We start from the raw sequence: 26327 nt of genomic DNA, 5'->3' as shown, positions 1-26327 counted from the left end.
GCACCTTGTGTGTGCTGTAGACAAATGCTCTGCACCCACAGGGAGCAGCAGGTGGGTGACAGCAGCCTCTGGGGACACCTGCCCAAGTCAGCAAAGGCAATCACCTACTGGTCCTGGAAAGTACAGTGTGCCCTCCTGCACCTGAGCTTTCATGCTCTCCCTGCTCCACAACAGCACCTTTCACTGCTGCTGTCCATCCAGGTGCCTGGGTGCGCCCACAGGCTCTGCCCGCAGTATGACAGCTGAGTCTGGGAATGGGCTGACCACTGAACTCTGCAGACAGTCACCTGTCACTTTGTCCCTGCCAGCTAAACAATCTTAGTGTAGTGTCTCCTGATGGTCACGGGCAGTATTTTACCCACAAGCCATGGTAACTGCTAAAGCAATAGGGGAGCAAATGAAATCAGAAAAACGCTCCTTCCTTGCTTTGCCCAGTGCAGTGTCAGGCTCCATCCCAGGAGCAGCATCCCCATCCCTGCCCACCAGGCAGCTGCCACCCCAAACAAGGTTTGTACTTTGGCACCTTATTATTTACCTCTGCAGAAGAAGTACCAATTCTAAAGCCAAGTGATATAACAAAAAGAGATAAAAGCCTACATTTACGTGTTTGTAAATATTAATTTATGACTTGCATGATATTGATCAGTCTGGGCTGTTTTTTTCTTTGTAATAGCAAAAGCTATGTGAGAAAAGACAGAAAATTCAAAGAGATGGAGTCCAGTAATCCCTCTCAAGATGTCTGACTTTCCTCCTTCACTTCCCTGTTATCGATAAGAATTTAGCTTATTTCTGTCTTTCCCAACATTTCTACACTATTTTTCCAAGAGCATTATTGACCGCAGAGGTTTCCTGAATTTTTCTCTATCATCCATTTTTTATGTCCTCAAGCATAGTTTGAAAACACACATACACTTATTCAAAACAATAATTTAAAGCAAATATATTGCTTTTCTTCCTTTTTACTACTTTGTTATTTATTTTATACATTCTCATGAATCCTTATTATTTTATTTAACCTTTGCATAATATTCCTGAATTTTTACTCTGGATATTTTAACTCAACTCCAATTTAATTTTTGACTGTAAGCAAGCTGAAAGCTTCCAAATGTATTAGATAGTATCTCAGAACAAGAATCCAAGGACAGAGTTAGCAATAACATGACAGAACAACAACTGGAACATAATTATCTGTATGTGCACGTTTGGGCAGATGTGGAAAACAAAAAAGGGATGATCAGTTAGCCTTGAGCATTGTGATGTGATGGAATAAAAACAAGTAAGTCACTTCAAAAGAAAAGCAATTTATCTGGATCATAGTTGGATGCAGTTGAGTATCTGATTGAGATTCCTATGTAGATCCTGAACATATTGTTTGGAATTCTTTTAGAGAAATAAATACTATGAAAGTCATCTTCAGAATGAAACTGACTTCCCATAATGTTGGATCTCCTTTTGAATGGTTAGAATACAGAGAATGTGATTCATCTTATCCTGAAGCACACACATTAATAGAGCTTTATAAGAAGATTCTGTTTCTTCACTTTAACTGTAGGAGATTAGCATGGGTTTAAACATTTGTGTTTAGCCAGGAGGACTCATCCTAGCTTCCTACCCAAAACTGCTGCAGGGTCCAGATGAAACTTGGTATTGTAGTCAACACAGTGTTTACTAGCAATTGTTGCCCCCAGTATGAAGTGTTTCTGTTTTGGCTTTTGCTTTGCTAAGTACCAAGAGTATTAAGGAAGAACTGACTACAAAACGTGTAATTGCATTGACAGACTAATTAATAGCATTTTGACTTTCAGTGGAGAAAATCAATGAATCAATCACAAGCCAGCTGGAGTAAAAAATTCAGGTGCTTGAATGAGAGGAGATATGAATTTTCTGTCGTGTCCAAAGGCAAAAGAAACTGGATGCCCCCCCTCCCCGCCCTTGCTGAAAAAAAAAAAACCTTCAAAAAGTATTTCAGCATATAAATAATAATTCAATTTAAAAATGTGGCCGAGGTGTTGATCAGAAAGCTGGCTAAATCTAAGCTAAATCTCCCATAAATGTAGATTCTTCATAGTTTTAATTAGGTTAGGAGCATAGTCATCCAGTTTCCTTATTACCGTCAATGAAGAAAAACAGATACTTTTAGACAGAAGCTGAGATATTAGTAATGTGAATCACTTTCTATCTTTCTTCATTGACTATATTATAAAAAGAGAATAATTTTACATTTGGCATATCATTTCTTCTAGAGGCCTGAAGTTAATTGGAATGAAGGCTCTAACTGAGAGTTTAGGAAATGTAGAGATAAAGTAAAAGCTCTCAAACCAAATTAGGTCTTGAAACAAAAACTAAGTAACAAGAAAAATGTCAATCCTGTAGAGAGATTAAGAGGGCAAGAAGAAACAAAGGTAAAAGGTGTTAAGTGGAATAGAAATTTAGGATAGTCTGGGTATGGCCTGATAGCAAAATTTGTCATTCCACTTTTTGGTAGGAATACTGAGACTGAATGTAAGACAAATGCCAGGCAGGTAAGAGAATGTAGACATGGAGTGGAAAGCCACACATTTAAGATAAAGCATAATCCAGAGAAAAATAAATGAACTGCAACTCTGAAAAAAGAGTCAGTAACCAAATGCTGGAATAAGTTTGGTGAAAAGGAATGACAGAGAATTACTAAAATTTAGGAATTATAACACCCATATTGGATGTGGTGAAACAGCAATTCAGATGAGAGAAAGCCTGTTAATCCAACCAAAGCAATATGCAAAGCATTAAATGCATTTGTAAGTGGTGATAACCAAACACAGAAGCTAACAGAATATGAGATCAGTATGGCATGACCTTAACAAAACAGTGTAATAAATGAACTTTATATCTCCCTTTGACTAAGGCAAATGTTTTAATACACAATGTAAATGTGTCCACATTTTCTTGTTTTCAGTAAAGCATTTGAAGCAATACCAAAGGAAAATTAGTTAAAACAGAGAACATGATGATTAGAACTACAGGGAGAACAAGGATCTAACTACAAAGATCACTTCTGGGTGTGCTAAGAGAACTGAAGATCTTGAGAGACTGACTCTGTCATGGGATCTTTCTTCTTTAGTAACATAATTTGAGACTTGCTTCTTAAAAACTAACTCAAAACCACTGTCAATACACAAGAGGTTGATGCAAGATGACCCTGAGGACTCATATACAAGAAAAAGGCTGAAACTATAATATTTGAAATTGAAGACTATCAGGAGACTGATGTGATTCCTTAGTCATAATCCTTCTAATGCACTTAGAGACTTTGCCAAGGGGGTGTTTTTCATGACCTGTCAGTATTGATATTTCCCAAAGTTTCAGATAAAACACAATACAAAATACTTATTGAAGATCTAGAGATCTTCCATATTTTACACCAGGTGCAAGACACCTTTCTTTTTGTTCTTGAGAGGACAGAGCTTGTGCCATAAAAGCCCCCTCCACTCAGACAACATATTTGGTGTCTAGAGAGCTGAGTGTTTTATATTCCAGATAAGGAAAAAAACAACTAAAAAAAATACTTATGAAAGACACTCTAGTAAAGTATACCACTCCTTCTTAGCCAGTATTTTGAGTCAATTGCTTTTAGTCTCTTCTGAATCCTTTGTCTAGTATCTATTTTGTTATGCTGGGGCAAACCAGAGAGTTGAGTACCCTGACAGTGCTTGCTGTAAGTGTTTGTTAAAGTATTATATAGTTTCTGATGAGAGTCTTGTTCAGACAACATCCCTTATCTCCTAGGTTGTTTTTGCTTGTTTGTTTGTTTTGTAGGGGTTTTTTGTTCATTTTTGTTTATTTTTAATTCTAAAAATTTATTTTAAAATTTCATTTAAAAAAAGAACACTGAGTTTTATTATATATTGATTAGAAAACTTTGAGGATATACGTAAGAAAATTAGTGTCAATTAGCTCAAATTGAAATTTCCATTCAGGATGTCTCAGTTATTTGACTTTAAGCGAACTCTGATTCAATAAATGCAAAGAAAACAAATTATGTTAACTCAGAAGTGATCACATGGACAGAAGAAGTATTCATTATTAAAAAAAGTAATAAGTCCAGAGTGCTGTTTGTACCATTATCTCACAGCTAAGTACAAAAATGTTGATCTACAATATGTCCTGTAGTTCCATTGCAGTTCCATTGTAGTTCCATTTCCTTCTTTCTATTGTACACCTAGCTTATTTTCTTCACTTTCTCTGTAACACTGTTGGTAGCATTTCACCTGGTCTGATGAAAAATTTATTTATGCAAGTGTATGTTGTCTTCTGGGTTTATCCTTTCTCTTAACGGGCCTGTTGGTTCTCCTGTACCTTCCTTCACTGACTAACTCTGTTTTGCAATTGTTCATTATAAGAAATGAGTCCCTTACATTCCATCATTTGCCATCAGGGGTTATAACCTGGTCACTGCCAGGTGGCTTAGGGACACGAGTGTAACTGAAAATCATATGGTGAAGGCTTGGGACATTTGTATTCCATCTCCTTACCTGCAGGTGTTTTCTGCTGGATAATACTTAAATTCCATAGCCTTTGAAATTGATAACATGAAAAATTTTAAGGCATCGTAGCCTGGGCAAGGGAGGAGAGATGAGACGCATGATGAGATGCCTAATTCATGTCATTTATGTGACAGCAGAGCCCAGGAGATCCAACCAGGATGGGGAACCTGCTCGCTTCAATGACATGGAAATGCAGATACTGCTGGAGAAATCACATATAAGCACATTATCAGGCTTGGGACTAAAGCTGCTCTTTCAACACTAATTGAAACTATATTAATCTTCATGCAAGTCCTAGCAAGCATTGTTTCCTATTGCATGATACACCATGGCCTTCCAAATTTGTTCTTTTGCTGGGTGCAGAAAGGCCCTCCAGGTCCTCAATATTTACTCCATGCCATCTGAGGCAAGAATGCCTGACATAACAAATTAGAAAGAGTTTGTAGCAAATGAGAGCTGAAATAAAACTAAATTCATGCAATTTGCTTGATGGAAATATTTCATGATTCAAAGTGAGGAAGCAGACTAGTCAAGTGGATCATGATAGACAAGTACTGCTCAAGTACACCCACACAATAAATCTGGGATGTTCCCAAGAAAAAAACCCAACAGTTGCTTATGATGATCTCCAGTACCAGAAATAACTGCAAATACTCCTAAGGAGTATGGAGCAGAGTCATTTTCTTAGATCTCCACAGGCAAATTGTTTGAATTTGAATGTGTTTTAACTGCTTAAGAGACACTTAAACATAGTCCCAGATCCTTCAGGAAAGTAACAATTTTTAGTTCCCTGTGCCAAAAGCTGTGGAAGTGATCACAATGACTCTGCCTGTGAAGGCACATCTTTGGCATCATCTTTCTACCATCAACTGGCAAGCTCATTCTTTGCTCTGTTATCAATATATGGGGAAGGAATGAAGACAGCACAACAATCCAAAGATGCTTTTTAGTTAATCTCATACACGGAGTTACACAACTCTCCTTGACATTGCTTGTATTGAGTAGCCACATTTTTTCCAAGAAAATACTTTATTTAAAACTAAGCACCAAGTCCCAGTAAATATTCCCTTTTAAGAGATTTGAGAATGTAGGATCTGGTAAACCAGCTCATGGAAAATGTTTACTGTTTATATAAAAATAACTCATCCTTCATCGTCTGAAGCTCCAAACAGGAAGAGTTCAGCCTGACTTTGGAAACAGTCCTAAGAGAATAAACAGGCAGGCTTGGAAACCTTTTCTCTCTCCATCTCTGCACAGGATCCTGCTGCTTTCTTAGCAAAGGGTCCAGTATAGTCCATACTTTAAAAGTGAAAATTCAGTAAACAAGCACTGTTAGTATGAAAATTTGAAGATACGATGTTGAATTTAATGTGATCTGTAAGAAAGACAGAACCCTTAAGCATCCTTCATTCATGTAAGCAGAGCAATCTGGGAGCAAATCCCACCTCTCAGGTACCTGGCTATGTTTCAGTTTCCTCTGAGTATCAAATCAACCACAAACTGTATCTGCTGTAGAAAGGAAACTGAGCAGCAAAGGACTTGCTCTGCATTTCCCATGTGAGTGTGATACATTATTGTATTGAACTATCCCATGGTCCAGGGCAGTTTGAGATAGTCACCTGTCCTTCTCACCTCCCCTGGCCATCACTCGCCTTCTCCCCTTCCCTGCTCCCTGACAGCCCCTCTTCATTGTGGTCCTTCTCTCTGTCCTTGCTGTTCTGATGAGTGCCTTCTCCAACCAAAAGCATGTCATTCAAACATGGGGAAAATAAATACATCCCAGACAGGCTCTGACTCCTGCAGGCTGGAGCTCTGTTCATGGGCTAATGAGGCTGTACCTGACAGCTCACTGTGCATTACATCTACCTGGAGCATAAACTCTTTGAAGGAGGAATTGACTCATCACAACTGGAGTTATGAAGACTGCTTTTACTATCCCCACAAGAAACAGCATGTCTGTGCCAAAACAAAGTGCTTTACCTTGAGTTCCATGGCTGGCCCCTAAAAACTGTCTCTGCTTCTGCCTCAGCATTTCAGAAGAAGCGAGAGTCCCTTTTGGTCATTCTCCAGGTGAGTCCCCAATGATACAGTAATTACCCTATCATATAGACTTGTAACTTCTATGTTGACTATGTAGATGTAGAGTATGTTGTTCTTTAGTCATCAGACACAGAGGAAGTGAGGCTAATTATGTCACCAGGATATTTTAAAAATAGATATTTACATGTGAACTATTTTCAGCAACAAATTGTATTGCTAGAAACAGTACTGAGGATTGTTTTGATTGTGTCATGTCATCAAGATTTAATCTACCCACTCTGACCCTAAATACTTACACAGCTGTAGTTGTAAGGTGTGTTGGGGGCTGTTGGTGGTGGAATTACAGCGCCATAATCTTGTAGTCTAATTTGTGATAATGGGTGATTTAATCTGCCCATGCATTTCAGCATTGGATCAAAACTGTGGGTTTCACATATTTGTAAAATTGTCTTGATGGTTCTTTCTCCTGGGACTATTGCTTCCCTTGTAAGGATAACAGCACTAGCGAGTTTACTGGTAACAGGAACCTTCTCTCATTTCTTGTGCCACAGTTTGTTCCTATCCTGTCTGCCAAAGTTTGCATTCCATACATTCATTAAACTTTACCCTGTCATTGAGTAGGTTGTTTCCCCAAATCCTTTACTTCTGAGAAGTGTATTTTCAGGCTACATTTATATTTTTATGGATGTTTTTAAACTCATTCTCTCAAACCTGGCACAGGTTGGCATCTCAAAATTGGCATAGTAATCTGAGCAGGGCAGTAGCCAGTAGTAAGATCCATGAGAGAAAGGAAAACAATTCATAGTTTCACAAAGCCCTCAGTCTTTGTCTAACAGTAATATCTATTAATTTATTCCCAAGTGCTTCTATAATAACAGCATGGTTCAGCTTTTTTGTGATTCACTTCTGGCAGGTGGTGTTGAAACATGCTAAACTTGTGAATCTCTGACCTTCAATAAACACAGTGAAGATGATAAATGGCGGATAAGTAATCACCGAAGTAATACCTGTGGTCCTATTGATTCTGGCTTATTTGTGTGCAATTTTAGAGGAATTTCTTAAATTTGTGTTCCTGTGGCTCATCTTCCCTTATTAGGTGGTATCTCTGACAACAGAGATTAAAGTAAACCTGTTACAGTAAGTAAAACAAAGCATGTCTCTAAACAGTAAGGTAATAGAGTGTAGAGATTGATGATAATTCTAAAAACATGATGACCTGATTCAGTCTGACCTGAATATCATGTCTAGTTCTAGTCACAGTCTTATAAAGCAGATAGCTAGGAAAAAAGTTTGCCAAAACTGTCAGGAGAATGAAAAAATATTGCTCACATCAAAGGGCAAGAAATTGTACATAAGTTTTAAAGTTAAAACAAATAAGAGATCTGCTAAAGACACATAAACAAGCAACTTTGAGAAAGTAGATGCTCTTATTTATAATTTCTTGATATAAGAACAATGACGCATTCAGTGATCTAAGACAATAGTTTAAAATAGATCATAGAGAAGCAATCTTTCATAACAAGCACAAAAAATCTGTTAAGTTTACTCTATTACTTTAAATCAGATTCAATTGAGAATATGGATATTAAGAACAGTCATATCTATGGAAGAAAGAGTTAGAGAAAAAGAATGAAAAAATTCATCAGTGCTTGAAATATCAATGACAAGATCTTGCTTGCTCATCATTTCCTTTATGGATAGAAAAGAGTAGGACGATCTGAGATGGTGTCTGATTTGGAGAGCTGGTATTGCTGTTGTTTTGTGATGGTAATAATTAGATCCAAGGAGAAATGTCACACTTTAAACACATGTCAATATAATGCAAATCATTCCTTGAAGTGTCATGAAAATTCTAAGGAAGAGAGCTGTGAATGGGAAAAGATGAACCATAAAACTTAACATATCCGGTGTTTATTTAAGGCTGTGTGCATAGCACTGGTTTGTTTGACCCTGAATTTTAACAAGTATTTTTCTTCTGGAGATGATGCTTGTGCAGCCTCATACAGGGAGAGTGAGTGCACATCCGATATTTACTTTGTGCAACAAGTGACTCAGTTTCAGAGAGTGTAACTCATACCCAAAGTCTTATGAGCATAACACAGAAAATTTCTGAATGTGACGCTCTCAGCTGTGTTTCCTCCTCAGCACCCAGCAGAAAACTGCCCAAGGGCTTCTGCTATCCTTTGGCGGAAACACTTGAATGGTCCCAGATCCAGATGCTCTTCCAAAACACATACTCAAAGCATCTTCTCTCAAGTTATTATCAAATGTGAGCCTGCTTATACAGGAGTGATAATTCTCCCAAGCAGTCTGCAAAGCAGCCCAAATCTGGGCAATTACTCTGTGAACCAAAACCAAGTGAAGTCAGTGTTGAGTTTTATATTTTGTTTGAATTTTGGTTCAGAGACTACTAGACTTCTTATTATTTCTTTCTTAGTATTCACACTTCAGTTGTTAAGAACAATTATGCAAATACAGTAATTGGAAATAAACTGATGTTATCACTGACTCTATATTCCCTACTGCATCTTAATTCTCCTGTAATACATCTGTGTCTTCCTCTTGCATTACTACATTGCCGTTCACTTTTTTCTGTCACTGCAGGTAAAGCTAGGCACATTTTATTTCAGTTTTAGACAAAACATTTCTGTGGTGTTTATGATCATCTCATTTAATTTTTGGTACTCTTAATTTGAAATTGACCTCAGTTGGATGTCCACATTGGAACTACAAAAATCTTCCCAAAGCATTTTGTTGAAAAATGCTCTGATAAATTATTAGCAGTATCAACTCAAATATTCAATATGAAAGGATCTTTGGGTGATTCATGGAAATGACAGCTGGATAGCCCAAGCATCAGCTGAGTCTCTGATATGGGCTACTTTGAGTCATAACCCAATGTTGTGTCTAGGCTACACCAAAATAATAAAAATTGCATTGCTTTATGGTTTTTGCCTGCAGGGTCTAATCTAGTTGACTGAGACTAATAGATCAAAATATGTAGCTAGCAGGAGAGCAAGCATTTTACCAAGCTCAGTTATTCCAGCTGCCTGGCCACATCCTCACTGCCCTGGTGAGTCACTTCATCAGGCTGTCCCTTCTTGAAGCTGCACTCCCTGCCACTGCAGGCACCTTCTAATGGTCCGGGCATTACCTGTACCACAGTTTGCCTTGGAAGACTTCAAACATGACATCTTATCCCATGGGTCCTTGGGGCTTTCCATGACCAAGTTTTCCTGGCATTTGTCTCACCCTGTCTTCTCTATACCACTGATGTCTTTTGACCTGATCATGCAGTTCTGCATGATTTACCTGTTGTTATATCACCCATATGCTACAGCAAAAGAACATATCATTTGGACAAGGTGTAAGATTTATAAGTTAAATTCACCTGATTCACCTGCAAACTGCCTGGAAGCATTAATTTAATAATAGAACCATGGAATGGTTTGGGCTGGAACGAACCTTAAAGGTCATCCAGTTCCAACCTCTCTGCCATGTGCAGGAACACATGTATATGCATGGTATGCTTTGACTGCTGGAACCCTGAAGTCATGGTTATCTACTAAGACCATCTAAATTATTTTGGTCCTGCTACCAAGAGCACTGACTCCACCAGCCAAAGCTGCAACTGCCCATGTCCTTCCTGACTGAGACTATGGACTGTCTGTGTGGATCTATCAAGGAACGCCAGCAAACAGCACAGGCAAAAAGGCCCCTGTTAATTGGATCCCTCCTCCCAGCTGCACTTGCTTGCATGTGCTTTCTCCCTAATGCTCAGTCAATTAGTGTAGGGCTGTTGATGTCCAGCACTATTAACAGTGCTTGAACTACTTACACCTCCCAGGATGGAGCAGGAGGAGGGACATGGCTCAGAAGACAGTTCAAACTGAGTCTGAAAAGGACATTTGATAGATAAATAGTAGTGGGAATGACACAGTAAACTTCACACCCTTTAGACACAGCTGGTTCCTAAGAGACTTCCACAGGTTCCTCTTAGGATGGCAGGCTCTGAAGAGGAAGAGGACTGTATCATTTTTGTGCTCCTGTGAAGGATATAGTCAGGCAACAAAAAGCATGCAGATATAAAAAAAAATTTTTTTTTTTACTTTCTTCCTAGAGTGGCAATCCCTGTAATAGTTAACTTATAAGTGCTGCAATAATGCCATTTGTGCTGAGAAAGCAAACTTGACCCTGGAAATGACTCACCTGCCTCTTCTGAGGAACTCAGAATAGGATCATGTGAGGTCCAGCAGAAACTACACATTATGGATGTGACAATTCTGAGGACACTGCTCCATAAGCCTTCTCCTGCCCAGTGGTAGGACCCTGGTGTAGTCTGTGCAACTTGAATGGCTCACTCAGATGCACACAGAAATGCACCACTCTATGTTATTATGGCAGTATGATATTTTTTATATGACATGTAAAAAAGAAACTGAAACCTGGTTCTCTGCTGTCTGGTAAGAGTTTACTTAGAGGAAAATATTCTTTCATCTATTTCTGTGACAAAGAGCATATCCTCCGTAGCACAGTGCATGGGAGATATGGTGTACAAAATTGAGAGGATAGGTGAAGTGAGTACCAGAGATAGCCCTGAACAACACTGACCAGAAATTCAAACTGTACTGTGTAATCAAAAGGCTGTGACTCAAACGGATGTACCAACCACATGGAAACTGCTTTAGGTAGTAAAGAGGAAGATCTCAGGCCAGACAGAGCCTCCATGGGATTTGTGCCCTCTGCATCACCCTAGGAAGAACTAGTAAGGTCTTCTCTGGAAATACTGTTTTTCATTGGAAACAGCAGAACTATCAAAACCAAAAGCTGATGTGGACTCACAGTGTTTGTAGACACCCCCCTTTGTGCTAAAAGCACCCCAAACCTAATTGACAGAAGATCTTCATCCTGCATCCCAAATGAGCCTTCTGGTTAGTGGGCTGTCAGTCTTTCCAAAGAGTTTAATTGTATATGTGTAAAGAAAAAGTATCTCCAGTAGGACAGATGAACAGATATTCACTTAAAATAAGTGAATTCACTTAAAATAAGTGAATATGCAATTCTTTCTCCTAGGCTGAAGACTGAAGACTAGACCATTGTTTAATTCAATCTGAGCAAAATATTGAAACAGTAAGTTCTCTTCCCCAGATTCAGTAAGCGTCTTGAAAGGTTGTCAAGTTCACAGGAAGTTGAACATGTCTACACATGGGTATGTGTAATTTTCCAGTGAATGAGGTTTTGCATTATACCTAGGACATTGCATTATTCCTAGGGATTGCATTAAATGTATTGAATGGAGAAAAGACTGAAAAATTAATAGTCCTGACAGTAAATATACCTAGAAGCTTCCTGAACATTGTAATATCCTAACTTGTTACTCTGAGATCCACATTTCAATAGAATAAATAATAAAATTCTACTTATTAGTGTCAGGGGATTTTATAACTTCACCAAATGTAAGAACTCACTATAGTTAGCTGCAGCTTCCTCACTCACCATAACCTTTTTTGGTTCTGTGCAGTATCGCTAAGCAGCAAAGCTGTCATTGCCATCTAGTGTCTTCAGAGCATGTTTCTGGAGACCATGCTAAGAAAAAAAAAACCCAAACATTTTCATAAGGCTGAATGCCTTCACCAGTCTCTTAGCTACTAGTAAATCTCATGTATTCATGGAAACTCTTACAGTGTTGCCTAGTTTCTTACTTTGGAAAGTTTAAAAGATGTTTGCTCTCTTTTTTTTTTCTTTTTCTCTCCTGGAACATATATTTGCATCCTCTAAGTTCTGCTTGCTCAGGCTCATACAACCAGCAGAGAAACTAGTCCTGAGGTGCATCTTACAGATTCCTTTTCCTGTCTTATCCTTTCTGCCCCTTCAAATGATCATTCTTAACAGAGATCAACATACACATAAAAGATGCATTCATCAGTAACAGTTCATTTACTATTAGGTAGATTTATGTAGTTCCATACAAAAACTAGCAACTTATTGTGAAGTTTAGTTCTGCTTGTATTACATTCTGGGAGACATCTGTCTCATGATCCTTTCAACATCTCAGCAAAAGCAGTCAGTTCAGTCTCTCCCTTGGGAAAAAAACATTTCTTTTCAATTCTTGGTGGCCTTGGGTGATACCCTATCAGATCCCCACCAGGCACTCATGCAGCGTTATTCTCATGAGAGGGCAGTGGATGCCAGAGCACTGGGTACTGAGGAGAGTTTTCCTTTCTGAATGACAGCAGCAACAGGGACCCTCTGGCTCTGATCTCAGCCTTCCACTTCCACATCACAAGCAATATTTTCCATTTTTTCTCAACGAAATGCCAGGAACTGACAGCCTGGTACATTTCTGAGGTAGAGTTAACCCACAGAACTGCTCCCATTTCTTGCTGGGGATGCAGACGCAGAAGCTGGAGCCATTCTTGGAACTATGCCGAAGGCTACTTCCAATCAGCCAAGGACCAAACAGAATCTTCCTGTTTGGGCTGGGTAGCAGCTGGATATGATCATGATGAAGGCTTTTGAAGGTCCAACTTTCTATACAGTACCTTTTGCTCCTGCCAAATGTTTAATGTTAATAGAATATGAAAGACATTCATTGACATCTCCTTGCTTCCCTGTCCATCTTCACGTTCCCTTATCCACTGTAGCTCATGTCAGACCTTTGAAATTCAAAGGACTCAGACTCAATAACTAGCCCTTGTGGAAGATTCATTATTATTATTTTGACACAATTTTCCAACAACTCTTTATACTGAAAATAACAGGGACTAAGGTTACATGTCTAGATCCTTATTTCATTGCTGAGTAATTAAGTTAAACTGCAGCTCAATATCAAACATTATTTTTTTCAGGCATAACGTGTCTGTCAAAAACAATTTTTATATATAATTAACCAATTTATTTTTGTTATGCATAGAGAATTGTATTGACTTTCTCCTTATCATAGAACAGAACTTTGATTTTAGTCCATTTGTAAAGGGTTTCTTCAACTCTATTTCTGTGCATTTTTTTAAAGCATATTAAGGTCTAGAATTCATTAGTTCACAGTTTTACACTCAGAAGAGACCTCTGGATCTATTAGATTATCTCAACTAACTGTCTATGTTGTGTACATTACAGAACTAACCTCATCTAGGGGGTAAACCAGGTAATTTAGGTCTGTTTAAAGGTGTTAATTATTGGTGGGATTTGCTTAACATGCCTGGCCAAATGATTAACTTAGGGGTTGGTTTTGTGAAGGCAGAATAGGACAATGTAGTTTCAACTAATTATTAATATTTTACATGCAAATTAATGTGGAACTAATAATTTCTTGTTCTTTCCGTAATGATAATGACTAATTCCAAATTTTTCCTTATTTTACAAATTTGAGGAGTCTTTCCTTTTTCCTCTCTTTCTGTCCTGCTCTCCTCCTCTTTTCTGTAAAATGCTTTTCCTTGGAGGGAAAAAAATCACTTTTTAAAATAAAAGTGAAAATTTTAATAAATAAAATACACAAGTTAGTGTCCCTAATTTCTTTTCTCCAGTAGCTCTATCTTGCTTTTATAACAGGCAGAATATGAAATTTTAATTTAAGTAATTTCACAATGTCAGTTTACTCCTTCAGTTTAATTAATATTATTTTTAAAAATTGAAAAAATACTCACAGTCTGACATCATTTACAGTGATTGAAAAAAACCCAGACCACAACAAAAACTTACAATGCACTGAAGAAACTGATACAGATATTAAATGAGTGGCAAACTTGAAATATTATTTTCAATATTTTGATTTGGATGTTCAGGTTTTCTTCTGGCATGGCTAGACATAACCTCTACAGACATCACTTCTATTATCAGCTGAACTCATGAGCTGTGATAGCAGATGTAGCATCACGCAAGGTTTCAACCTGCATGAGTCGCTTGTTATGATTTCTTTCTAGTTTCCCCAGTATCATACTGGCAGATGATTTCTGCAGGGAGTAGTTTTCCTGGTTTTCTGTCTGCTTTGGAATGACATCTCTCTGCTTCTTTGCTTCCAGAGGGGCATTCCCATTCAAATGGGGATATATTCAAATACCTTTGAATTCTCTAATTTCATCTTTGTGCTGATGTTACTTGCTCAAGGAATCACCACAAAGTCCTCACTCATTTATTGCACATCTGAATTCCCAGTACATTCAAAGGAATTTCAACAAGAGATGAAGGATTAGTTTGAAAATATTATGCTTCTAGGATTCTCAGGTCTATTCTTGGGACAAGCTAAGAGATCCTTAAAAGATGCTAGACATGCTCCGACTACCAGGACTTAGTAGTGCTCATGATCATGTGTGAGGTATCCAGCATCTCACTTCAATACTAGACACACTTTACATGGTTTAATGCCCCTTTAAATGCTCCCCTTTAAATGCTGATGATTTCTTTTTTCTTTTCCTATAAAGTTAATTCAGTTCCAGACTGACATACAGCTGTATAGTTCCATATATACAGTATACATTTGGTGGTAGACAGCCCAGTGCTTGTTCATGGAACCTTGCTGTCCTCTAGTAAACCTATATGTCCACATTATTATTATTCCCATTTACTACAAGCTGCTCTGCAGCCTATGACATGGCACTCAGCTGTAATTAGCACCAAAATAAGGAGTTAGTATGCAGGACACGGACAATTCTTTTGCTCCAGATGCTGTATTCAAACTGCAGTGGTCCATTGAAGAAGTAGAGATAACCTAAGGAAAAGGAAAGTTAAAATGAATTAACACTGAGAAAACTGTGCAGTCATATTAAAATTATTCCTTAACATAGAAATTATCTTATTTTTTTCACTTTAATAAGTCTTTTAAATGTAGCATTTTAGTACTTAGAATACTGAGCTAAATTTTTTAGAGATCCTCATTCCATTTGCCAAACCTGGATCAGAGTTTTAAAATAATTGATCTTTAATCTTGTGTCAAATTTTGCATCTTATTACCATACAGCACTTGCTTAGGCAAATACAGGGTTTGAATGCTAATGTTTAAGACTCTGACTTGGAAACACTCCTTGAAGAGTTGGATAGGAATGGGCTTCATTTGAAGAAACAGACACATTATAATACTTCTATATTAAGCATATCACTTTAGGTACCCTAAGCTAGGAGACAGGTGGTTTTTTGGCCAGAGCACAATTTAGATCAGAAAACTGATTCAGCCAAGAACAGAGGTGTTGATGTGAAAAAATCAAAATTACAATTGATAGTTTTCCACAGGATATTAATCCCAAGTTTCAAGGGCAACTAATTGTAATCAAGTTTCATTATCCGATTACGTACCATTTCTTTCATAGACTGCATCCACTTTATCACCAATTCCTGCAAATTCTTCCTCTATCAGCCTGGGGTAGCCTGCTTCCATAATCTCCTCCTCTTCATCATAACTATATTAAACACAAAACAAAAGAAAAAAGTCAGAGGATTTAAGCAGCTTGGGAGTTTGGTCTGTGCCCATTACATTCTTTAAAGTTACTCACACCTGAAGCAGCCAGCAAGGCAATAAGGAGGTCACACCTCCACCAGAAGTGTGATAAACACAAACTAATAGAGCTACATTTTCAGAACTGATCTATTAAGTAGGTATTGTACCTAGATGTATTGGCACTACAAGCCTATCCTGAGGCTTCTTAGTGCAGAGATACTGTGAAGGGAGGGTAATGTCTCAGTTATGCACGAGGCCTGGCTGTGAGTTGCACTCATGAACAGAAAAAAACATACCCTGTCAAGGGACAGATTTCTGACTCTCATAGTATTGTTATAATTTTATGTCACACAAGCAACTCAAGGAAACAAGATGGGAATTTTGTCTAGCAAACATGACCATATTAGAAATTCCCCTGGATTAGAGCACTTTATTCTTCTTTCCTTTCACTCATTCAGCTTTTAAAGTCTGTGCCTATATGTTTGTAAAATTCTTGCATACACCTTTATGACATACTGTGCACAGCAATGGCACCAATGAAAACCACAGGCTGGAAACATGAGCCATAGCCAAGTTCCTGGTTTGAACCAGCCTGCTGATCTTTTGATATGTCTGGACAGGTTATGACTAGGGGCACACCAATCCGTCGCCAGCTTACCTCCAGTACTTATTTCCAGTAAAAAATAGAGTCTTGCCAGTGTCTTTAATATGGACAGCTGCATCTATTCTTTTCATTTCTTTTGGGAATCCTATTTCATATATCTTTTTAGGAAAGTCTTCAACTATGTCATAGCCATTCAAAGCCCAGACTTTCTTTCCTGAAAATAAGAACAAAGTATGGATGAGCCTTTTATAAAAGCTCAGCTTAGAGAGCAGAATTAAATGAGGACACTATGATCCCTCTTTTCATACAACAAATAAGTTTTTAGGTCACATACTCTGCAAGTATGAGGCTATTTGCACCATGATCCTAGGCATCTTAACTTAATTACACATCTCCTAATTCACTGAAATTGTATAGATGTGCATGAGTTGAAACCAACAGGTTGGGTGTTTTGAGCAAGGAAGGTAGAATGTGTTGTTCTATTGATTACCTTTACATCACTTACTGAGTTTAATTAAATATCTATATTTGACTGCCAACAACAAAACTGAAAACTCACCCTTAAACATGAACACAAGATCTTTGATGGGATTTTCATAAGCTGCATCTATTTTATTTGGAAGCTCTGGCCAAAAAGACTTAAGTAACACCAGTTCTGCCTCAACCATCTGAGGGTGCAGTCGCCAGAAAAACCTAGTTCAGAAAAAGAAAACATATTTCATGTTTCTTGTCATACCATAAAAAACAGTATCTTTGATGTGTTACAGTAAAATTACTTACTGGCAAATTAATGTTTTTCAAAACATGAAATATTTGATACAAAAAGCACCTTGTAGACCTTTCCTTTCCTCATCTAGCTGCAGATAATTTCTGTCACTCACATAGAGATCGTCTCAAACAACAACAAATTTTAACCTTCTCTCATTTAGAATAAGAGAAACACAGCTGTCCCATGTAAAGCTTCTGAATGTAGTCTCAAATAAATGTTAGTAGATTTGCTCATATAGAAGAAAGTCCCATGAAATGAAAAATGTGTAAAAAAGTGTCATTCTTCAGCCATATTATTTTCACCTCAAATTACTGGACAGTTAAGTCTGTAGTTGTATTATAAATCCTGCCTAAAAAGATATATGATATACTTTCTTTGTGATATCTATATTGATTTGTGATTTTTTAAATTTCTATTGACTCAAATCTTTAGTAAAATAACGAAATGGTGTTTTCACTTGCTCAAAATTTATCCAGTACCCACAATCTGTGACATGGAAGTCTCTTTACCTGTCCTTGAAGACCAGCATTTCTCCACGAAGTTCTGTTATTGCATCAAGTGATAATTCTGCATCACATTTCTCTGGTGTTTTGGGATGTTTTGGGTTGGGATCTTTGTCTCCGGCACCTGGAATCATACCATACAATCTAAGTTTGACAATGTTCATTTCCTTTCTGTTCATCATGATATTGAATAGGACATGGAAGAGTTCCCAAAGAGCATGATAAATACAAATATAATGCACAAAACATTTATAATGGGCAAAGTCTGTTCTCTCTAGCCAAATACATTAATGGAATTTGTAGTTCAACTGCGCTGCAAAGATCTTAAATGAACTTGCTTTCTTTATATCAAGTTTTGAAGGTCCCCCAAAAGTTTTTTTCTTTCCATGATGAAACATGGATAGTTCTGTTTTTCCCTTTAGACTCTGTTTTGCCTTCTCTTTTAAGGCAGTTCAAAAATACTCTGCCCCACTCCATACCACCAGAGGAGACAACACAATGGTCAACAGTCCTCCGCAGTATTAGTTCCTTTTTTCCCATCTAAACTAGTAAATCTAAGCATCTTCTCTTCCAGTGAATCGGTCTTAATTAGTCATGACTGTTGTTTTTGAACATCTGCAGCTTTGTAGTAAACGTGCAGTGCAACTGTAACAGGTTATAATTATAAAGGACATATATTATACAGATTTACCATAGAGCTCTTGAATCCCTTGCACATCATCATCAGGAAGAACAAAACCTGTTTTTCCAGTGTATGTGTAAATTGGAAACATCAAAGCTCCAGGGTCTCTAGAGTGTTCAAGTCCCAGTGAGTGACCAAATTCATGGGCAGCAACAAGAAACAAGTTATAGCCTAAAACAAACCACAAAAAAAGTAAATGTTTATCTCCTTGCATCACCAAAGCAAGCCTCAACTAACTAACTAATCTTAACGCTGTGCTTTAACATATGGGACAATGAATGAGACAACTGAGTTAATGCAAAAATTACACATACTTCATAAAATCATAGAATGGTTTGGGGCCTTAAAGACCATCTTTTTCTAGTCCTCCTGCCATGGGCAGGGACATCATCTACTAGGTGTAATTGCTTGCCTTTTTCAAATTACCATGGGTTTTGATTTAATAAGGGCCTCATTGATTTACTATCTCATAGCTGGTATTCAACCTAAATCTTATTTGACAACACTGCTATCTAGGCAGATTAGGATTTCTTGAAATTACTTAGCAGGAAAGCTTATTACTCATGAGGAAAGTTCTAGGGTGAAGTCTTGGCCCTACTCATATCAAGAACAATTTTTTTGTTTGGAATTCACCTGCAGTAGAGAATACATATTATTTTTGGTATTGCAGAAATTGGCTTTAATGGTGGGATGGGGAGCTAATCCACTGCTGAAAAAATAGTATTGTGTTCTAGTAAAGCTCTGTCCTGAATAGGCAAGGTAATTAATTTTCAAGTTAAATGCAAGCAGACAATTTGCAGCGGAGTTACGTGTTTTCTATAGGCTTCGGTGAGGCAATTCCCATCAGTCCGTGATCAGAACTAGATGATCTTGAGCTTGGTGACATGAGAAAATGACAAAATCCTTTGTTTGTGGCATTTTTTTCATCATTTCACTTAGGAGAGTTATATCTTAGAATATCTGCTAGGCACATGTTAAACTTCTATTTATGACTGGAGGTTAAACCCAGGTTTCTATGTGTGAACAGTGAACACAATGACAAACAAACAATAAACAGGCAAAACAAACTGCTCATAGATTTTAGTCAGGGAAAAATTTTCCATCTGTCACCATTTCAAATAGTCTAAGGAATTTCTATTACCTCTAGAATCATCTGACCAAATTTCATCATCATCAAAATGGGCATCTCCTCCATAGTCTGGACCCGGGGGAAAAGCATGAGCCAGTAATCCAGAGGGTCCATCAAAAGGGTAAAAGTCACCATGCTCTACAAAACCAAATTCATAGCAAATAAATTAACTACACCGTCTTATTAGAAGGAATATAACTATAAAGTAAAAACAATTGGTTCGGTGTTACCTTTAGTGCCAAAGGAGATCATGATATCAGCTATACCACTTCGTATTCTGGTAAAGTTCAGTGGTGTCACATCAGACCAGACTTTAAATGCTTTTTTGAAAGCTCTGTCTACTTCGGCACGTCTCAGATCTGAAGTGTAATTCATAATTCTGTCAAACAGATTAATATCACCAGTTAAACTGTGTGAATTGAAGAAATGTGCAATGCACTTTTACTTGACTGTACATATCATTAAAAGTTTTTCTTTTTTCTTATGTTCTTAGCACATAACAAAGAGCTAAACAGCTGCATACAATATTAATAAAAATAGAAAAAACCATTTCTATCTTCATTAAAATAACTCAGATACACCAGAAATGATCTAACAGTTCTCTTTGATTGGTTTTCTATGCACCATAAGATGTAGAAAATGACAGATATATTGAGTATTAAGTCAAATCATATAATAACTTCAAACTATTTTTATATCATGTAAAATATATCATGATCTTTACTTCCTGGAGGAGTAAATCATCATCCAAAGAGTTCTTTATAGGCTAGAATCATCCATATTAAATTAACTTTTATGACTAAATATTGAGCTAATAGAGTTCAGTGATTTCATATTTGGAATCTGCCGAGTAAGCTCAGGCTGCAGCTGGTCAACCCCTCCCAGGCTGACAACTTTGCAGAATTAAATGAGAAGGAGCTACCATGTGAACTTTCAGCACCTCCACTTCCCAAGGTCAGCTATCTGAGGTCATGGTATGGGGATTTGTCTGACCAAACATGGACATCTACATCTAGAATGTGAAATGGAAGAGCCTGATCTCATGGCCACATTGCACAGATTGGTTTGCATCTACACTGCTTTATGTGGGACAAGACCTTTGTAAAGCAGACACTAAACCAGGTCCAAACAGAACTAAGGAGTGACCTAGAGAAATGCATGATCTTACTCCCTACCCTTCTTTCATTTGGATGGATGTGCTGGAATGTCTATATGGAGGCCAGATGAGGAGTTGTTACAAAAGTAGATCAAACCAGCATTCCTCCATAGCAAAGTGCAATAGCAGCCATTCCTTGGGCTGCAGTGTGGGCTCTAAGGGTTTTAAACTGTAACATTAATTTTGCCAAACACAAATGTGTTCCCATCAATCTCACATGCTGAACAACCTATTGGACAAGGCATCTGGAAAGAAGGTAATAACAATAACTCTCAAAATATCATGCATTTACCTGTATGTCAAATTCATTTTTGACCATTTGAGTTTTCTGGGGAAAAAGTTGTATTCCCCCACATCTGGGACGCCACATCTTGGTTTCTGCATCAGCTCATATGTTTCTTCATCTAGTTTGCCTGTCACCTCCAAGCCAAAAAAAGCTTGCATTTCCCGAAGTTTAGATGCCACTGTGTTTCCACTCTTTCTCATTATGCCAGCAGGATTCGGACGGAGATCATAGTGAGTCCTGAGATAGCGCTAAGAAGAGGAAAAGAAATAATAAGACTAGTTTCTAAACAGTTATAATTACATAACTAACTATTTATGAAACCTGGAAATGAATTATTTTATACTGTACCTCTGCAAACTGAAGGTCTTTCTCTGTGAATTCATGGCTATCTTCAAGGGGAATAGGGATTGTCAGGCAAAAGGACAAATGCAGCCAGAAAAAGAAAACAGCTGAAAGTCTTGATTGCATCATGTTGGATTTCTGAGGTCTGAAGCCCTGATGTTTTAGAAAGCAGTTACCTTTACTTTTATAGTCCCATCCCAGTGAGTCACCACTTGGGGACAAGTTAGAACTTCCTTGTCACTGGAAGTAAACATGCTTAGACGGCTGGTTTTTCTCTCCTCCCCAACACTGTGGTTTAGGCATCCGTCCTCCAGCTGAGGGCTCTGAAACTATATCCTCATATAAACACGAGCTCTGAATATTGACATAGGTTGTGGGAAGAAATGGGCAGAAGTAAACCACATTTTTTGATTATTTTGCAGTAACTTACACTGGTAATAACTGGGAACAATGATGCAGTAACTTACTCTTCTTTGCTAGAAAAATCAATAAAAAGACATAAGAAGTTTAATGATTTTTAAAATAAACTAACATTTCAATAGTTACACTAGTGCAACAGAGATTTTAACAGTTAAAATAGATCATACACACTTCAATTGTTAATAAATTTTGTCTTGGATGATAAGAAATAATGTTAGAGAATATAGAATATGATATTATGTTTTCTTGTTTCTGTAAAGAACTACAACTCCAAAACATCAACAGAAATTTTTACCTCAGAAATCCTTAAAGAGAACTTTTATCTACATTACAGAATAATTTACTGCCTGGAATATATTAAAAACAGAAATGCAAAACATCAGGAAATAGTTTTGAATATTTAACAATACTAAAAGTAGTTAATACAATTTATCTTCCTCAAAACCTGTGAATTTAATTTACCTTATGAGAGGATCACAGCCATAGATCAATGAGTCACCTACTACTGTGAGAGAAGCAATCTGCCATCTACAGTTAGGCAATTAATCTGTGCGTCTAGAACAAGAGACACCTGTGATTTTGACTTATGAGGTGAATAATAAGATAAATCTGGCATTATGACAGAGATAGTCATTACTATATTTCAGAGCTTAAAGATTATTTCTGACTCCCCAGGACCACTAAAATCTCAGCTTCTGCTAAAACTCGTGTGCTGACAAGCATCAGTCCAAGGGGAGATGCTGTTTCTGCTAAACTTGCCTTCTTTCACGGGTGTTTTTTTTCCCTGTATGGAAAACCTCAGGCAGCTTTCTGATAGACTTCCCAGAATACACTACCCTTGCATGGATGTTGCCTTGTTGACAAAACAGGAAAAGGACACAAACCAGTGAAGCTGAATGTGTGAAAGCTTGATTTGTTACTCAAACAATGTAGCTGTCTGTCTTATGGTGACAAACAGCAAAAGCAAATAAAGCTGAGAAGAATTTGTTATGTAGGATATTTCTGTCTCACTGCCCATCTCGCCAGCACTAAATATGGTTACACCAATTAGGAATAGACAACATCTGTTAAAGCAGTTTGTATATTCTCCTTTACATTGTCACCAGTGCTGCAACTTTTTTACTCTGCAATGACAGCATAAAGACTGTTATTTAGTTATTCCACCTTCTTAAGAATTGTTCTTCCCTCAAGTGCTTGAGGACGAGCATTGAATCCATACTGCTGATGCTCTCACTCTGCTGCATTCCTTGCCAGTGCAGACTGCCAAGTCATGTATATATTTCATTTCTGTCCTTCCAACACTGACATTTGCAGCATCGCTTTCATTAATGTTGCGATACTCAGTTACCAGATAAGCAGAGTTTACAGCAGATTTTGTTTGCTTTGTGTGGACCTTAGGAGCAGTGGTGCTGCCTTGTCATATGTTTTGTGGCTGTAAGGAGTACTTTCATGAGGCCAGGAAGCTGTGAGTGTCACTGCTCTTCAGAACAGTAACAGATATATTTCAGAAATCTATGAGCAAAATGAATAACTTAAAATTCCACAGGTAATATTCCAAATTCTCTGAAATTAAGTTTTTGTGCCTAAAGAAATACAATTGTATATCATCATTTTTGTATTACTGCCCTTTAACAGATTTAGCTAAAATTATTTATTGTGTTTCAAGTCCTTAAACCACTACTCTTTTTCATCTCTGTTACTGGAATCTTTGCTTCTTTAATAGGAGAAATTAAATTTGTAACCAACTGTTACTGCAAAAATGTAATCAGTCCATCACACTTCAGGAGAGGATGATCCCAAATTATTCCTATGTGGTTTCAGGGTTGCCTTAATAAACCTAGTTCAGCAAACTAATTAAAAATGAAACCAAAAAAAGAAAAAGCAACTAGGTACAAGAGTAAAATTAAAGAATAATGTTATCCTACCAAGTGATGCTCCAATCAGGTATGGAGCCTTGTTTTTTAAAATGCTTAGCTGCAGTTGTTGAAGGAATAGTAAATATAATTGTATTGCATGAAGAGAATGATATATTATTCAGGGAGGAACACAGTTTCTGTGATTTTTTTACACAAATGTTCTGAAATCCTTTGAAATTTACTTTGAAAACTCTGTCAAAACCTTTGTTTATGGTACCCTTCAGAGAGCTGTCCTGAGGCATTTCCAAGCAATATTTGAAAAACCTGGATAGAGCAATTATAGTAAAAACTTAACCAGGCAACTATTCTGAAAACAACTTCTCTTTGTGTAAGAAGACATGTACAGTTGGATCATGGCTACAGTAGGACAGTGAAGTGAACAAGTGAAAAGACAGTCCGCTGTAGTGAACAGATTCTGCAAGTGAGTAGAAAAACATGCAAAGGGAAAAAGAAGCAGGAAATCTGTAAATATTTTGTCATTTGGAGTAAAAATGCTAAACAAAAGTGATTTCTGAAAGATTGTGTGCAATGAGCCTTCTGAGACTGTATTATGGCTGAATCATGTTTTCTGAACATTCAGTTAAATCCTTTGGGAGTCCTGGACATGTAAATATATTGAATCCCATATGTTTTCTTACACATTTTATTATTATTTATATTACATCAGTGGCTAGAAGCCTATATTAAGGCATGGATTTTTGTCTTCTGTAGGCAATCTGAAGAAACACTGGTGAAAGACTGCAAACAAATAACAGGGGCAATAAAAATGAGCTGTACTCCCCCTTTTACTGAGACAGAATCACAGAAGTAGTATATAATTTTTTTAAGGGAAGACAAAAAGTCTTGACTGAGCTGGGAACTAATTACAGAGCTCTGAAGTTACTATTACCTTTATATACAGTGACTAAAAGCATCAAACAAGTGATTTTTTAAAAACCAGCAATGATAAATGATAATGCCAAAGTCAGCCAGTATTGAGCATTGTAAGATATAAAATCTATGGCTCAGGTGATGTCACTGTCTGAGTTAAAAAAACTAGTTAAAAACTATGAAGAGAGGTGTAAATGAAGGTAAAAACAGACAGCAGTGGTTCATAGACCTTATGCTGACCCCAGTGCAAACAAGCAAGCACGGAAAGTTGTATTTTAAAAGCACTAAACCTCACAAAACTGCTGAATAGTAAGATTTCAACAAGCTCTGCAAATTTTCTGCAGTTCTGGCACCTTGTGGGTGTGGGTAAAGTTAGCTGGATTGATGGTAATTTTCACAGGCACAGCAGAGACTGGAATAATTACACCAGTTTTCCCCCCAGCTAAAATGGAGAAGGAGGGATGGGAGATGTGGTGAGAGGAAATGAAACACCCTAAAGCAGCATGTAGGTACTATTTATCTGAAAACAAGAATTGTGCCAGCCATATGATTTCTACATATATTTTGCTACGACAAATATTTGAAAGGTGTCATGTTTTGATTTACAGTCTGTGTTTGGTGCCCAAAATAGCACTATATAGTGAATGTGTTGAATGTCCTGTGACCCCAAAACAGCAGACACTTCACTTAAGACAAATAAACAAAAGTCAGTGGTATCATTTGTTAATGTTTCTTACCAAAATGTAGTTGTATTTCAAGTGGAACGTTCCCAGTCCCTGGGCCTATGTCACCACATGTAGATCAGCTTCCTCTGGGAAAAAGGACATTATTCTGAGGGCCTCTGCGCAGATGGTGAAGGAAGTCCCAGAGTAGTTCCAAACACACACTCTGGCTCTACCTCTCCAGGTGGGACTCCATCGGTGGGACCTGTTGCAAGAAGGCAGCCTAGAGCTAGGATGATTAGGAATGTTACACCAATCTGACTCCTTTTTATATTAAGCAGCAGCATCTGTGTGCCCTTTGCTGGCAAAAAGAAGCAATGGAGGTGCCCAGAGTTGTTCAATATGGTCCTGTGTGAGAAGCAAGAAATTTGCAAACATGTTCCTGAGGCAATGGCTCTTGTTTGAATGAGACTATGCAGACCCTGTGGACTAGATGAAAGGGCACCACAGACTGACTGCCCTTTTACCTACAACTAAATTTGGGTACCCTCCTGGATGCTGGATGTAAACTCTCATTATAAACAAAGAAGTTAATGCACTCACTAGACCCTAGACAGCAGTTTAGCTTACACTGAGGTAGACACCTTGGAATTGTTTCTGTTGCCCACATACAGATTTCTAATATTTGAAGGACAGAGATTGTCATCCTGTGTCATACTGAACAGTCTCATGCAGATACTTTGGGTTCCCCTCTGCATCTCAAATGGCACTAGATTCCTTTCTTCAGTCTGCTGTGCTGAGTCCTTCACCACTGGGCTCTGCTGACTGTAGCAGAGTCTCACCAACTGGTGACCACACAGATACTTTGGTTCAGGTGACCTTTTCTGGAGCTGAACTTCACTCCCAGTTTCTGTTGATGCCTGAAGAAACCAGGAGATGTCACACTGCAGGGGTTTGTTGTGTTGCTGTGCAAGGTGGCAGCTCTGCAGCTGATAGGC

At 37.7% G+C, this 26327-nt stretch overlaps 1 protein-coding gene across 1 annotated transcript; it reads right to left on the bottom strand.

Moving 5' to 3' along the window:
* Positions 1-15166: 15166 nt before the first annotated feature.
* LOC139679531 (collagenase 3-like) lies at positions 15167-21602 on the bottom strand. Its single transcript, XM_071571354.1, has 10 exons — positions 21468-21602; positions 21126-21367; positions 19908-20056; positions 19690-19815; positions 18558-18719; positions 17873-17990; positions 17154-17287; positions 16649-16808; positions 15849-15952; positions 15167-15267 (listed from the first exon to the last, which is right to left on the bottom strand). The coding sequence occupies exons 1-10, from the start codon at positions 21588-21590 to the stop codon at positions 15167-15169; spliced, it is 1419 nt and encodes a 472-aa protein (XP_071427455.1). The 5' UTR covers positions 21591-21602.
* Positions 21603-26327: the final 4725 nt, after the last annotated feature.

This window comes from Pithys albifrons, chromosome 1 (genome assembly GCF_047495875.1).
Source record: "Pithys albifrons albifrons isolate INPA30051 chromosome 1, PitAlb_v1, whole genome shotgun sequence".
Lineage (NCBI taxonomy): Eukaryota > Metazoa > Chordata > Aves > Passeriformes > Thamnophilidae > Pithys > Pithys albifrons.
The sequence above is the reverse complement of the archived record's forward strand: the minus strand, read 5'-3'. Positions and strand labels throughout refer to the sequence as shown.

What these genes read in the sequence shown, in the direction of transcription:
- LOC139679531 (XM_071571354.1), bottom strand. Translation starts at nt 21,590, where the DNA reads ATGATGCAATCAAGACTTTCAGCTGTTTTCTTTTTCTGGCTGCATTTG. An exon ending in TTGGTCAGATGATTCTAGAG is followed by an intron (nt 18,720 to 19,689) that starts GTAATAGAAATT and finishes GGTTTGTTTTAG; the next exon opens with GCTATAACTTGTTTCTTGTT. An exon ending in ACTGGAAATAAGTACTGGAG is followed by an intron (nt 15,953 to 16,648) that starts GTAAGCTGGCGA and finishes TGTTTAATATAG; the next exon opens with TTATGATGAAGAGGAGGAGA.